Below are 12,575 nucleotides of genomic sequence, written 5' to 3' on the forward strand. Positions count from 1 at the left end.
CCATCTCACTGCACCCAGCCTGGACCTGGCATACCCTTCCTTGCATCCTCTCCTTGCCCCATTGCACACCACCAAGGAGCCTCCCAGCTCCTGGACAAGGGAGTCTGCACCTCCTCGAGCTCCTCCACCCCCATTACACACACACACATGTGGTTTAACAGCAAACATCTCCCCACAGATGGGGCTTTCTTTTTTCTGGCTCTATTTTAAGGCTACAAAAAGCCCTCTCTCTTCCCCCCCATCCCCTGGTATTGATAGGAGCTCTGTGCTTGTGCCAGCCAGCAGTTCCTGGGGGCACTGACTAGAGGTCTGAACCTCTGTGTGGGACAGCCCAGTCCTTTGTACATAGTCAAGTCAAACCAGAAGGACTTGAATGCACTTTTCCTGTTTATAGCAGTTATTTTTCTGGTTCAAGAACACTTTATGGGACCATGGTGAGCTTAATAAGACAGCATGACTCCGGTCACCACTTTAGCTTGACATTAACATTAAGAGCTATTTCAGTTTGGGTGCATTGTGTCTGTTTTGTAGTGTTTTTGTACCAATCTCACGTGTGGTAGCTGAAGCATGGCACAGGTAGGTTTTTCTGCTTGTAATCACTCCACCATGGTTAATTTGCTTTATCCACTATGTCAGCTCTTTACTTTCCAGCCCTGGAAAGGGTTCACAGGCTCTGGGGGCTGTTCCATAAGGCACAACTGAAGCCTCAGCTCAGACCCTTTTAGAGCGCAGCTTGTTTCAGTTTATCCATTTTGCAAGTCTCACACACGGTTTATACTTTTTGTATATGAAATACTGGAGCGTCACAGATTTGCCAGCCCTGTTACAGCACTACTTTTAGCCATTTTGTATTTACCACTGATACAATCCAATAAATCTCACTTCAAATTAGTCTCAGCTCTTACTGCGTTTCTCGTGCAGCCTCAGCCATTTGAACCTCAGCCATTTGAACCTCAGCTCGCCTTTCCAGGTGCTCCTCGGTTTGCATTTGTTTGAGCATCCTCCCCTCCAGGGAAGAGCAACTAGAGGTGACTTTGGCAGGTGGCTGCAGCTCTTGCATGGCAACAGACCTTCAGCTCCACAGCAAAGCTTGCTGGCACCCAGAAAGGTGGGATCAGCCTTCCCAGGGATACCTGATCTACCACCGCCAGGAGCCCCATCCAGGCTGAGAACGTGGCTTTTTCCAGTTGCTGCTTCTACAGAAGAGCTCGACTCCAAGTGAACACCCATCACAGAGTTAAACGCTTCAGAGCACGGACTGAGCATTTGTGAGAACAACACCACAAGGGCCATTCTTTTTGCACCATGGAACACACACCATTCCACTCCAAGGACTGCGAATGCTGCAGCAAGCTCTGCACACCCAGAGGGTCCCCACTGCTGCTCAGCCCCTGCAAGAACACCATGATATGCAAGGCTGGTTCCTTTAGAGAAGCACTGGCTTAGAAAGCAGCTGTGCTAGAAGGCCAGGAGTGTAGATGCATATGCCTTATTACAGCCAATACGCATATGCTTCAGCTTCAAATAAATATCTATGACCTCAGAGTAGTAAATACCACCTCTGTACAATAAATAAAGTATTGCATTTTCTATCGGCCTGTCTAGGAGTCATCTCGGAATGTTGTTTTCAGAGCTAAAAAGAGAGTCCTGTGTTAAGCAGTTAAGGCTTCCAGTGCTTTGGGTTTCAACAGCTTCTTGGCAGCTATGATGGTGTTCTTCATCAGCATGGCAACTGTCATGGGCCCAACTCCCCCAGGGACAGGAGTGATGTAACTGGCTTTCTTCTTCACCCCTGCAGGAAGGACAGAGAGTTTACCATGTAAGTAGTTTTATATATATATATATAGAGAGGTCTAAATAGCCAGATTGATGCAACACATACTGAGTCTGAGACCAGATTCAGGCCTGATGCATGCTCTTGAGGACTCTAGTGACTGTTTGCCCTCTGTTTTTACAGGAGGAGGCTCCAGTACTTTTTGCTGGGCTCATGGAGATGCAGGACCTGCCTGGGCATGGTTGCAGCTAAGTGGTAAGCAAGGCCAGTAAACAGCAAGCAAAAGAGAATCTCTGCATGCTTTTGGTTTTCTTGGGGGGCAGAGTTTAAAAGCAGGAGTGTGGGTTATAAACTGGAGTAGAGGCAAAGCATCCCAGCTGCCTTAGGTTCAGAATCAGTCTCTTCTGCCTTGAAGTATATGTGTTCCCATGGCATATTACAGGAAAGCTGCTCCCTTGTATTCTCATAAATCTGAAGGCAAAAGAGAGCTTCAGTATTGATGTGCATCTGCTCCACTGCATGAACCAGGGCTCTCTCCCCACTTCTCAGCTGGATATTTAATGCTCAAAGTATGAGATGCCAGAGCTCTTATTTTTACCTTCAAAATCCACGTCCCCAACCAGCCTTGATTTGGCAGTGATAGGATCCTGCACTCTAGTTATCCCCACATCGATAACTGCAGCTCCTTCTTTGATCATGTCAGCTGTGATCAGATTAGGAATACCTGCAAGAGAACAGACCCAGAAGCTCACAGTGGTGCTAAGCAGCTCCCTGTCCCCCATCACCCCCATCTTCTCACTGCACAACCCAGTATGTTTTGACCCAGCTTGAAACCTTCGTGTACACAGCACTGCCTTCACCACCGACACCACTAATAATCCTACCCCCACCTTATGTCTCTTTATGCCCAATTTCTAACCCATGTTTCTCTCACACCAGGCTTCTGTTGCCACGCATGGACACCCCAAACCAACTCAATTCTTCTGCTAATGAGCCATCTCCATGCCAAGGGCACGGCCTAAAGAAGAGCACATGTACGTGTGGGACCTCTTGTGCTCTGAAGAGGGTACTGCAGATGTCCTTCAGCACCTTCAACACCTCTTGGTAAGTAGATGCTGTCTCAGTTCTCCCCCCTGTCTGTACACAGAACACAGGCTGTATAACAGGCTCTGTTAGCTGTTCTCTAGGTCTGATCAGGTGTTTGCTAGCACACCAAGTCCTCCTTGCACTGGTAGATCAGTCTTACCTGCTGCTGCTACCACGATGTCAGCGCGGATCGTGTGTTGTTTCAGCTGCTCCTTGGGAGTGTAGCGGTGTGATATTGTTACCGTGGCATCACCTGCAAGAGGGGGTTACATGAAGCATTTCACTCACGTATATGGCAACTTCTCTAACCCTCCGCTTTCAAGACCACCTGGGAAAGCATCAGATACACAAGAGCTTGATGACAAACCTGCCTACAAAGTCAGAAGGAGAGATCTGGTAAAGGACTAACTGAAGAAGGCTCTGAAGTGATTGCCTGTGTGCAGAGCTAACTCTCCAGCCTCCACCAACAGCACACGAGATATGTTACAGCCCCCAGAGCGGACCTGGGGCTGGTTTAAGAGCCCAGTAGACAGGTAGAGGGTTTCCTCCCACAGCTACCTCGTACACTATGGGGCTCTGAGACCAACAAGCTCCTACCTCCTGGGCGCTCGTGCCTGCCATCAGTGTGCAGCAACATGGCAATGGGCATCCCCACATTCTTCGACCGACCAGCCACCACCACGTTCTTCCCCAGCGTTGGGATGCCTGAAGTAGATAAAACAGAGTCTTAAGGACAAATACAAGCTGGAGCTGAACCAAACAGCAGCCAAATGTTGCAGCAGCTTACCCGTTCTCTTGATGATCTCCCACACTCCCCACGGGGTGGCTGGCAGCATGGAGTACTGGTCAAGGCACATGCGCCCCACGTTTATCACATGAAAGCCATCAACGTCTTTGTCTGGAGTCACAGCATTGCAAATCTTCCGCTCATCGATGTGTTCTGGAAAAGAAAAAGAAGGGGGGAAAAAAAAAGAGTAAAGGATCAGCCAAAAAACCTGACCTGCTGCAGCAGGCCTTCAGAGTCATCACAGTCTGGGGGCTCAAAGCTATTCCAAGCTTCCAGCAAGCTCAAGGCTAACAGCTCCCAGCAGAAGGGGATTGGAACCACTTGGGGACTACACTGCTGCTAAAGGAGCAGGGGTATTTTTAGACAGCTGCAGCTTTGCAGCCAAGTTTAAGCTCCTGGTGCACGAAGCTGATACCAGCAACACGAGATTAGATTTCCACCGCCCCAGCAACTTACAGGCAGCTGTATGATGGAGCAGTGCCATCTTTAAGGTTGCACCGCGGCACAGTGTCACTTGTCATGTCACAGGAGGACTCCTGAGCTACACCTCCCTTCTGGCACGTGAACTCATAAGCAGATTGAAACCCAGCTACTCACCAGGTAAAGGAAGCTGCACTAACAGGCCGTCCACGTTGGCATCGTTATTGAGTTTGCTGATCAAATCCAGTAGCTCCTCCTCGGTAATTGAAGCCGGTTTGAGGATTGTTTCACTGCTGATTCCTGTGCAAAGTGCTGGGTTAGAGAGTGGCACGTGCACAAATGGGGCGGCAGCTTCCCCAGTCTGTGCTAATTTGAGCTGGTTGGTTTAAATGCTACACAGAATCTGATATGGGCACATCAAGGATCATCGTGTGCTTCGTGTAACAGTGACTGCATTCCAGGCTGCAGCCCTTCACACGTCTTGCAAGTCGTGATTGAAGACCATTTGTCTGTGCAGCCATCCCTGGGAAAGACTACTTGAAAGCAGCCATCCTCCAAAGGTACGGAGGGCTTGGAGGAGCCACACTGAAAGATGCTACGATGCAAATGCAATTGCACCTCCTGTGGACCTCCTTCACTTCAGGAAGGGGATGTCAAGACTGAAATCTCAGCTCCAAAGAAGGTTTTAGCAGCACAGAACTCAGCATGGAGTTAATGTTTGCCCTGAACCTTTTTCAGCCCATTTCCTCCAGAAATACGTTTGGGAAACCAAGAAGGATCTCAGCTTGCAAGACTGAAAGCATCACAGCACAGTGGGACCGTGCTGAATGACGACTGCACCTTGAACAGCAGATTAAAGGCAAACCAAAGCCCTGCTGGTGCTTTACATGGGCCCACCAAGCCCACATATTCAAGCTGCAGAGTCTGATGAGCACAAGACTTACCGACATCAGCAGCCGCTTTGGTTTTGTTGAGCACATAGGAGTGACTTGCAGGGTTTTCACCGACCAGAACCACACTGAGGTGAGGCCTCTTGTTCCCAGCTGCCACCCACTGTTCAACTTCATGACGGGCTTCTTGTCTGATCTGCCTGGCCAGCTTCCTTCCAGAAATCACAACCGCATCATCTCTGCAGCATGAGAAGCATCACCATAGCAGCGTTAGGGCCAGCAAACCCAACCTTTGTGCAACATCAGCACAGCAAACAGGCATTGCCCCCAAGGCAGGGCAGCAGCAGTTCTTGCAGCTGAGCTCAGCACAAGCCTTTACCTATAGACCTGTTTTCTTTTCCTGCCTGTTACATTAAGCAGCTATTCCAGCCCTGCTGTCTGCAGCAAGCAAAGCTGCTGGAGGAACAGAGCTATTCCTGCAGCCTGAAGAAGCACTTAGGAACCCACATGCGTGTTGTTGGCACACGTGCCACACTGCCAGCTTCCCTTTAGGGGCAGTCAGTCACCCTTTCCTTTCCAAAGCACGACAGCTTTGCTCTACGAAGCAAAACTCATTGCATGTAAGTGGAGTTTGCGCTGCTGGAAGTGCTGCACCATTGCAGCCCACCTCTGCACGGCGACACAGCCGGGTGTGGGATATAGGATTTCAATCCCATCCCAACGCTCAGCTGGAGCCGAGGGGGGTGTCAGCCCATCCGAACCGTGTCACGGCAGCTCCTCGCCCGCATTGCTGGGCTATATCGGTAACAGAGGTTCTGCCAAACGCATTCCGGGCAATTGGATACGGCCGTGAGCACGGAGCCACAGCCGAGCAGCGCTCACGGCCGCTCCCCGCTCCGGTTCCTGATGACGGCTCGTATCTCAGCGCCGTTCTACCAACGGATCCCTCCCTTGATGTTTCACCTCCTCAAGATTCACCTCCGGTTGCCCCTCACACCCCCCGTGTCCGTTCCCGGTGCTGGAACAACCGGCGAGTAAAGAGCAGCGCAACGACACGCCGCGGCGGTCAGGCATCAATTGGGGCACAGCCCGGTTCCCACCCCGGTTCCGATCCCGGTTCCGGTTCGGACCCCCCACCCCGCACCCCCCATCCCCACGCAAGGCGGCGGCGGGATTTCATCAGCCTGCAGTGCTCGGTGAGGCCGCTGGGGGTCCGGCCCCATTCATTGCGAGGGCAGCGGGGCCACCGGCCGGGCCTTGCTCTGCCCTACCTGGGTGCGCTGAGGTGCAGGCGGCGGGTGCGGGGACGGAGCGTGATCCGGCCGAGGGTGCGGAGCGGGCAGAGCGCGGTTGTCATGGCAACAACCGGACACCGAGGATACGGAACACGCGAGAGCAGTCACTCACCGCGCCGCCCAACCGGCCGCTTTTATAGCGCCGGGGATCCGCCCCCTGCTGGCAGCGGGAGCCAATCGTCGCGGCGAGCGACGCGGTGCTGAGCGGTGAGTGGTGGATGAGAGGAAGGGGGCGGGGCGAAAGGGAGGGAAGGCTGGGGAAGGAGGCGGGGCTTCCCTCCGTAATTGGGCACGGCGGCGCCCATTGGCTGGGCCTGGCGAGCGTGAGAAGCCGCGGCAGGAAGAGGCGGGGCGAGGTTACGCCTGTTGCCATGGTGACAGTGCCGCTTGAGGCCACGCCTCTTGCTCCTGCTCTCGCGAGAGTTAAGGCTGGGGCGGGAGCTGCGGCTGCCGGCGGCGCTCTCCCTCAGGCCGCGCCGCTCGCCATGAGCTTCCTCTTGTGAGTGCCCGGGGCTGTGCGGGCTGAGAGCCGCTGTTCGGCCGGCTGCGGGTCGGGAGGGCTTCGGGGCGTCCCTATAGAGCGACTCGTGTGAGGGTTTGGGGGAAGGATGCGGCCTTCTGGGCTCGGCCCGTTAGGGGAGGCCTGAGGGCGTGCTGTGGGGCCTGCTGAGGGGCTGAGGAGGAGGAAGAGGCCTACAGAGGGGCTGGAAGGTTCACCTGCTGTGGGGAGCTGCTGGGGAAGGCCTTGGTGGGAGCCTTTGGGCTTAGGGAGGTGAAGGGGAGGCGGAAAGGAGGAGGAGGCCTTTGTCCTGTGAGTGTGGGGCTCCCAGCGGGCGGGCCGGGGGCTGCGGTGGGAGTGGAGGGGTGTTGGTGTGCCCAGCTGTGTGCAGGCGGGTATGGACGGGCTGCTGTGGGAATGGCTTGGCTGTCTGCTGTAAGAGTGTGTCCATAACCAGCTGTAGGGATGGGCTGTTCCGTACCCAGGTGGTAGATGTGAACACTCGTGCATTTCTAGCCCTTAAAGGTGTCAGAAGGAGCAGAGACACCCTGAGGTGTGAGAAGAGGCTGGAGAGCCTCATTCTGTTGTCAGTGTGCCCAGTATCAGCACTGTGCTGGGACTGTGTTCCCTCCTGCGCCATTGCAGGGAGCGGTGGCTGAGCTGAACGAATTGGATCATAAGGTCTTTTATTCCCGCTGCACGTAAACAGTGTGCAAAGGCAGCGGGCTGTGCTGCAGGGCTGCATCAGGAAGCTGACACCAGGCGTGTGCAGGCCGAGTGCATCCGGCTGTGTGCAACTGGGGGGTGAGCAGCAAGCCCAGCAGTGCCAGGAAATGCTTGTACCCCCAGCAGTGCTTTGGCTCACACCGCCCCACATCAGAGTCAGCACAGAGCGTGGTGGCAGTGAGCTGTGCGAGTCGGGAGTCCAAAAGTTAATGTTTTTTATGGTTTGGAGGCATTAAAATGCCATCATCTCTTGGCAGCGTTGGTTTCTGTGCACGGATATAAAGCCAGTAATGAGCTCTGACAATGCATGTTTTAGGGCTGGCTTGTGTTAGGCTGCTCTTCTGAACAGATTGTTTCCTATACAGTTTGCTTTTGCCCTGTTCAGTTGACCCAGTTAGCCAGTCGTTTTGCTCCTCGGCGGCTCCTTGGTGGCTTGTCTGCAGTGTGACTGAATGCAACCATCACTGGTCTGTTTTTGAGCCTTTGCACCACGTGCTCGTTGTGATTTGAAAAGGTCAGCGTACACGTGGCTGTCAGAAACACGTTGGCTCACGTGTAGGATCCATTCACCCTGATGGTGGAGAAAAAAAGGCCTGGTGTCACCACAGCTGGACCTGCCGGGTGGCAAAGAGCAATGGGGTAACAGGAGGGAAATGCTTCTGAAAGGAGGTTGCTGCTGAAGGGCTCACCCAAATTGTTTCTCTTTGTTTTCACAGCGGGAGTCGATCTTCGAAAACATTCAAACCCAAGAAGAATATTCCTGAAGGCTCCCATCAATATGAGCTCCTGAAACATGCAGAGGCCACTCTTGGGAGTGGCAACCTCAGGCAAGCCGTTATGCTGCCGGAGGGAGAAGACCTTAATGAGTGGATTGCAGTTAACAGTAAGTAAGGAGATCCACCAGAGTGTGGAACTGGGGACTGGGAGTGAGCCTTGAGGGCTGACGTTTGGAATGAAGGTGTTTGGAACATAAAGCTGTTATTTATGAGTAGCAATTGGGATCAACTTGATGCGTTTCCTTTCCAGCGGTGGATTTCTTCAACCAAATCAATATGCTCTATGGGACCATCACAGAGTTTTGCACAGAGGCAAGCTGCCCGGTCATGTCTGCGGGACCAAGGTAAGAAGTTTGTGGTGGTTTACAGCTGCAGTTTGTGTTGTGGAAGTGGCTGGACGATCTCTGAAGTGTGTGTCCAAAAGCTGAGGAGGATGGGATGTGTCTGGATGGGGTTTGGACATGGCATTGTGCTCCTGCAGTCACTCACTTGTGCATGAAGCCCTGTGGGGCAGTTAGGGAGGACACATGGTACCAGTAACAGATTAATTCTAAGGCAAATGGAGAGACTGAACCTGACGTGGAAGCGTCAGACCTTGCTGTAGCATTTAGTCGTGCCCCAGTGTGTTGCCTTGCAGGGCAAAAGCACTGAGAGGCCGTAGTGTGGTTCTGAGTGCGTGCAGTTCTAAAACCACAGCCGCTAATGGGGCAGGACGTGAGACAGCAAGAACCCAGCAGGTGCTGAGGTCAGATTGCTGAAGAGAGCAGGGGAGAAGAGTGGGAGAAGGGTGAGGCACCATGGGAGAAGAAAACAAAGCAGGATGTGGGGGCTGGCTGGGGAGTTTGCGGTGCTGTGTAAAATCCTGCCCTGCTTTTCTAAACTAGAAGTATCTAGATTGTGAGTTCCTGTTTCTATATCTGGGGATGCTTCCTGTAAGGACTTCCTGTTTGAAGCTCACTGTTCGTTTTTACTTGTTGGTTGTTGAGAAACAAGAGCCAAAACGTCATTTTCTCCCCCCCCCTCTCTGTAGGGATTGTACAAAAGAGTGCTGTAAGACTGATAAGCACACGTCACCTTGAGATGGTGCTTTTCAGAAGGCTGATGATGTGGGGCCTCTGGGGGTTGAACCCTGGTGGCTATTGCTGCAGTTGTTGGGGTGGAGATGTTAAGCCAAGCTGCTGTATTGGGCTCGAGGAGCTCAGACGTAAAGGCAGAGCACCACACAGAGTACTTGTTTTGCAAAGTCATTCCGTGCCATGATAAGGAGGAAGCTGTGAGGCCCAGTGGCCAGAAAAGGGCCTGCAAGTGCTTCTTTCCCCTCTTCTTTCCCCAATGGGCCAAGGAATTTGTTTGTTCTCTCACCCAACAGATACGAGTACCACTGGGCAGACGGTACCAACATAAAGAAGCCAATCAAGTGCTCGGCTCCAAAGTACATTGATTACTTAATGACGTGGGTTCAGGACCAGCTGGATGACGAAACCCTCTTCCCATCAAAGATCGGTAATTGCAGTGACACAACACAACATGCCCCACGTCCAGGACCAAGGCACAGTGCCACCACAAAGTCTTAGTGGGTTTTTCAAGTCTCAGTGGTTTGTTTTGTTGTTTTATCAATGCTTTTCAGGCGTCCCTTTTCCCAAGAACTTCATGTCTGTGGCCAAGACCATCCTGAAGCGACTCTTCCGTGTCTATGCCCACATTTACCACCAGCACTTCGACTCCGTCATGCGGCTGCAGGAGGAGGCACATCTCAACACCTCCTTCAAGCACTTTATCTTCTTTGTGCAGGTGAGGTGCAGAACAGCTGCTCAGCTGCCTCAACCAGGGCTTTTTGTTCCCATTTTCATGCGTGCTGGCTGCACCTGGAGCTTTTGTTTCCTTTTGGGGTTCTTTCAGCAGCGCATTCCGTTCTGATGTTGCATTTTTTTCCTACCAGGAATTCAACTTGATCGACAGGCGGGAGTTGGCTCCGCTGCAGGAACTCATTGAGAAGCTGGGTTCCAAAGACAGATAAAACTTTCCCTGGGAGGACCCACTCAACTTCCAGTCGTGGCCACTCCTTTCTGCTTTGTCAACAGCCATTCTCCCCTTCACCCTCAGCAACACAAGCCCCAAAGAGCCGGATGATGTGCTGGCTGGTGCCGCCTCACTCAGCCTTACAGGCCTTTGGCAAAGCAGCGTTAGTGCTGTGCTGCTGTGTAGCTGGTGGCTGAGCTGTGGTGCCTGGCACTGTTTTGTCCACTTCTTCTCTCATATACGTACTCAAGTCTGGCAAGAATCGCAGTGGGGGAAACTGGGACGCGCAGCTTGCAGTGGGTTGGTTTGTTTTGTGCAGGTATAGGGAGAAGTTCCGGAATGCCACGCTGCTGTTTTCAGTGCTGGAGCAAAGCTGATCCGTTCTAGGGCTGCATCCAGCCTGTGCTTCCCATGGTGGGGAAGGGCAGCAGAGGCCACAGCTTATTTTTGGAAGTGCTTATTTTTTGGATTTCGATGCACTTTGGCCCAGAGCCTTAAACTCCCCTCATGGCAACAGTGACGGGGAAGGGAAATACAAAGTGCCTGGCGAGGGGTGCAGCTTTTCTGCCCCAGCTGGATGGGGGGGGGGGGAGGGCAGAGGGAGGGGCAGGGACCATGTTGGCAAGGCAATAAAGTTTCTTCTTCCTGCTCTCCTTTCTAACAGCCGTCCTGTCTGTGTGTCCCCCCCAGCTGCTTATTTGCAGAGCTCCCCTTTGGTGGAGCTTTTGTCCCCCCCGACCCCAGCGCTGCTTCAGGAGCCTCCTCATCCAGCTACACGTTTATTGGCAAGCTTTGCATCCCCCCCTTCCCTCCCCATTCGTGCAGCGCTCCATCAAGTCTTGGGCACGGAGGTGAAGATGCGCAGCCCGTGCATGCTTTTGATCTCCTCGCTCAGCGCCTGCAACAGAGACGGACAGAGAGGGCCCGAGTCCCTTGTAAAGCACCTTATAAAGCACGTTGTAAAGCACTGCAGGCCGGGCAGAGCGCAGCCCGGTTCCCGGTACCTGATTGACCATCTGGTGCTGCTGCACCGTCCGCTTCTCCCGGAACTCCTCGGACTCGATGTGGATCTCGTACATCGCCCCGCAGCCGCCTGTTCACGCATCACACATTCATGCAACCGCTCGGCTCGGCGCCGTTTAACAGCGCTGCCGTTGTGTGGGGGGGGAAGCGGCCTGTTTTCCTTACCGGAGATGTCCACCACGCGGATGGCGGAGGCGCGGGGGAATTTCTGGCGCAGGACGCGGCTCACTCGCTCCTCCCCGGCCGCCCCCGCCGACAGGCCGCGCCAGGCGCCGCGAGGCACGAAGAGCTGCGGGCAGAGAGACGCGGAACGGGGAAGGGGGGTTGAAACGGGGGCCTCGGAGCGGCCTAAAGGCCTCCGGTTCGCCCGCACACTCACCGGCCCGCGGCTCCGCAGCCCCGCCGCGGCCATTGTGGGGGGGGCGCGCCCGCTACCGGAGAGCAGAGGTGACCGCCGCCGGCCAATCGCTGACCGTTACGTCATAAGGCCGCGACGCAGCACAGCGCCCCCTGCCGGTTGGAGGTCTCAAGAGGGGCCCGCAGCCTCATCCATCCCAACCCCCCCCATCCATCCCCTATAGGAGACACAGCGGCCTCACCTCCCCCCCGTCCCACCGCTCCCCTCCGGGCCTCATCCTGCCCCAACACCCCCCTACGACCCCAAGAGCCGCCCCGACCCCATCCCGACCCCCCCCCCACACACACACACACACAACGTCTGAAATCAGCCAATGAGCAACGTCCCCCCAGGCGTATTTTTGAGTGCAAAAAATAAATATAAAATTTATTAAAACACCCACAATATTTTAAAGATATCAGGAATAATAATAATAATAATAATAATACATTGTTGCGGCCTCGGGCGGGACCGCGTGGAACTTAGGGAATAAAATACAAATGAGAAACGAAATCATGGGGGAGAAGAAAAGGTTGGAAAATAGGGGGGGGGGATAAAGGGGGGGGGGGGGTCCATACTTGCGATTTTTAGGCATCCTAGAAAATAAATTTACCAAAACACTGAAGGGAGAAAAAAGGGGGAGGGGGGGGGGATATAAAGGGGAAGGGGGGGGGGGGGGAGAAACACACGTAAAAGAGGAGAAAGAAAAAGGGGTGAAATTATACAAAATAAAATTATGATCGGCATCCATTGACTGTCCTAGGAGTTATCTACAGTTTAATACACATTAATCCTATTGCCTTGAGACTGTAGGGAAGGGGGGGGGGGGGATAATCTACGGCTCCTCGATCCGCCCCGGAAGGAGATAAAAAAAGCCAAAAAA

At 53.5% G+C, this 12,575-nt stretch overlaps 3 protein-coding genes across 3 annotated transcripts; 1 reads left to right on the forward strand and 2 right to left on the reverse strand.

Moving 5' to 3' along the window:
* Positions 1 to 161: 161 nt before the first annotated feature.
* MTHFD2 (methylenetetrahydrofolate dehydrogenase (NADP+ dependent) 2, methenyltetrahydrofolate cyclohydrolase) lies at positions 162 to 6,385 on the reverse strand. Its single transcript, XM_072357005.1, has 8 exons — positions 6,229 to 6,385; positions 5,012 to 5,196; positions 4,245 to 4,367; positions 3,648 to 3,800; positions 3,458 to 3,565; positions 3,021 to 3,113; positions 2,373 to 2,498; positions 162 to 1,792 (listed from the first exon to the last, which is right to left on the reverse strand). Exons 1-8 carry the CDS (start codon positions 6,312 to 6,314, stop codon positions 1,653 to 1,655), a joined length of 1,014 nt encoding a protein of 337 aa, XP_072213106.1. The 5' UTR covers positions 6,315 to 6,385; the 3' UTR covers positions 162 to 1,652.
* A 247-nt stretch (positions 6,386 to 6,632) lies between these two features.
* MOB1A (MOB kinase activator 1A) lies at positions 6,633 to 10,927 on the forward strand. The gene is made up of 6 exons (XM_072357041.1): positions 6,633 to 6,751; positions 8,194 to 8,360; positions 8,504 to 8,597; positions 9,623 to 9,756; positions 9,881 to 10,044; positions 10,193 to 10,927. The coding sequence occupies exons 1-6, from the start codon at positions 6,738 to 6,740 to the stop codon at positions 10,268 to 10,270; spliced, it is 651 nt and encodes a 216-aa protein (XP_072213142.1). The 5' UTR covers positions 6,633 to 6,737; the 3' UTR covers positions 10,271 to 10,927.
* A 103-nt stretch (positions 10,928 to 11,030) lies between these two features.
* BOLA3 (bolA family member 3) lies at positions 11,031 to 11,787 on the reverse strand. The gene is made up of 4 exons (XM_072357042.1): positions 11,675 to 11,787; positions 11,461 to 11,584; positions 11,277 to 11,365; positions 11,031 to 11,170 (listed from the first exon to the last, which is right to left on the reverse strand). Exons 1-4 carry the CDS (start codon positions 11,705 to 11,707, stop codon positions 11,105 to 11,107), a joined length of 312 nt encoding a protein of 103 aa, XP_072213143.1. The 5' UTR covers positions 11,708 to 11,787; the 3' UTR covers positions 11,031 to 11,104.
* Between the last annotated feature and the right edge of the window lie 788 nt (positions 11,788 to 12,575).

The sequence above is a fragment of the Excalfactoria chinensis genome, chromosome 25 (assembly GCF_039878825.1).
Source record: "Excalfactoria chinensis isolate bCotChi1 chromosome 25, bCotChi1.hap2, whole genome shotgun sequence".
In the NCBI taxonomy this organism is placed as follows: domain Eukaryota; kingdom Metazoa; phylum Chordata; class Aves; order Galliformes; family Phasianidae; genus Excalfactoria; species Excalfactoria chinensis.

Excerpts from the sequence above, each read along its gene's own strand:
- MOB1A (XM_072357041.1), top strand. Across the intron at positions 8,361-8,503 it reads TGAGTGGATTGCAGTTAACA|CGGTGGATTTCTTCAACCAA; the intron begins GTAAGTAAGGAG and ends TTTCCTTTCCAG. Across the intron at positions 8,598-9,622 it reads GTCATGTCTGCGGGACCAAG|ATACGAGTACCACTGGGCAG; the intron begins GTAAGAAGTTTG and ends CTCACCCAACAG.
- BOLA3 (XM_072357042.1), bottom strand. The coding sequence starts at position 11,707 with ATGGCCGCGGCGGGGCTGCGGAGCCGCGGGCCG. Across the intron at positions 11,366-11,460 it reads CCGCGTGGTGGACATCTCCG|GCGGCTGCGGGGCGATGTAC; the intron begins GTAAGGAAAACA and ends ATGCGTGAACAG. Across the intron at positions 11,171-11,276 it reads AGCACCAGATGGTCAATCAG|GCGCTGAGCGAGGAGATCAA; the intron begins GTACCGGGAACC and ends TCTCTGTTGCAG.
- MTHFD2 (XM_072357005.1), bottom strand. The coding sequence starts at position 6,314 with ATGACAACCGCGCTCTGCCCGCTCCGCACCCTCGGCCGGATCACGCTC. Across the intron at positions 3,566-3,647 it reads GGAGATCATCAAGAGAACGG|GCATCCCAACGCTGGGGAAG; the intron begins GTAAGCTGCTGC and ends TATCTACTTCAG. Across the intron at positions 3,114-3,457 it reads CAGGCACGAGCGCCCAGGAG|GTGATGCCACGGTAACAATA; the intron begins GTAGGAGCTTGT and ends CCCCTCTTGCAG.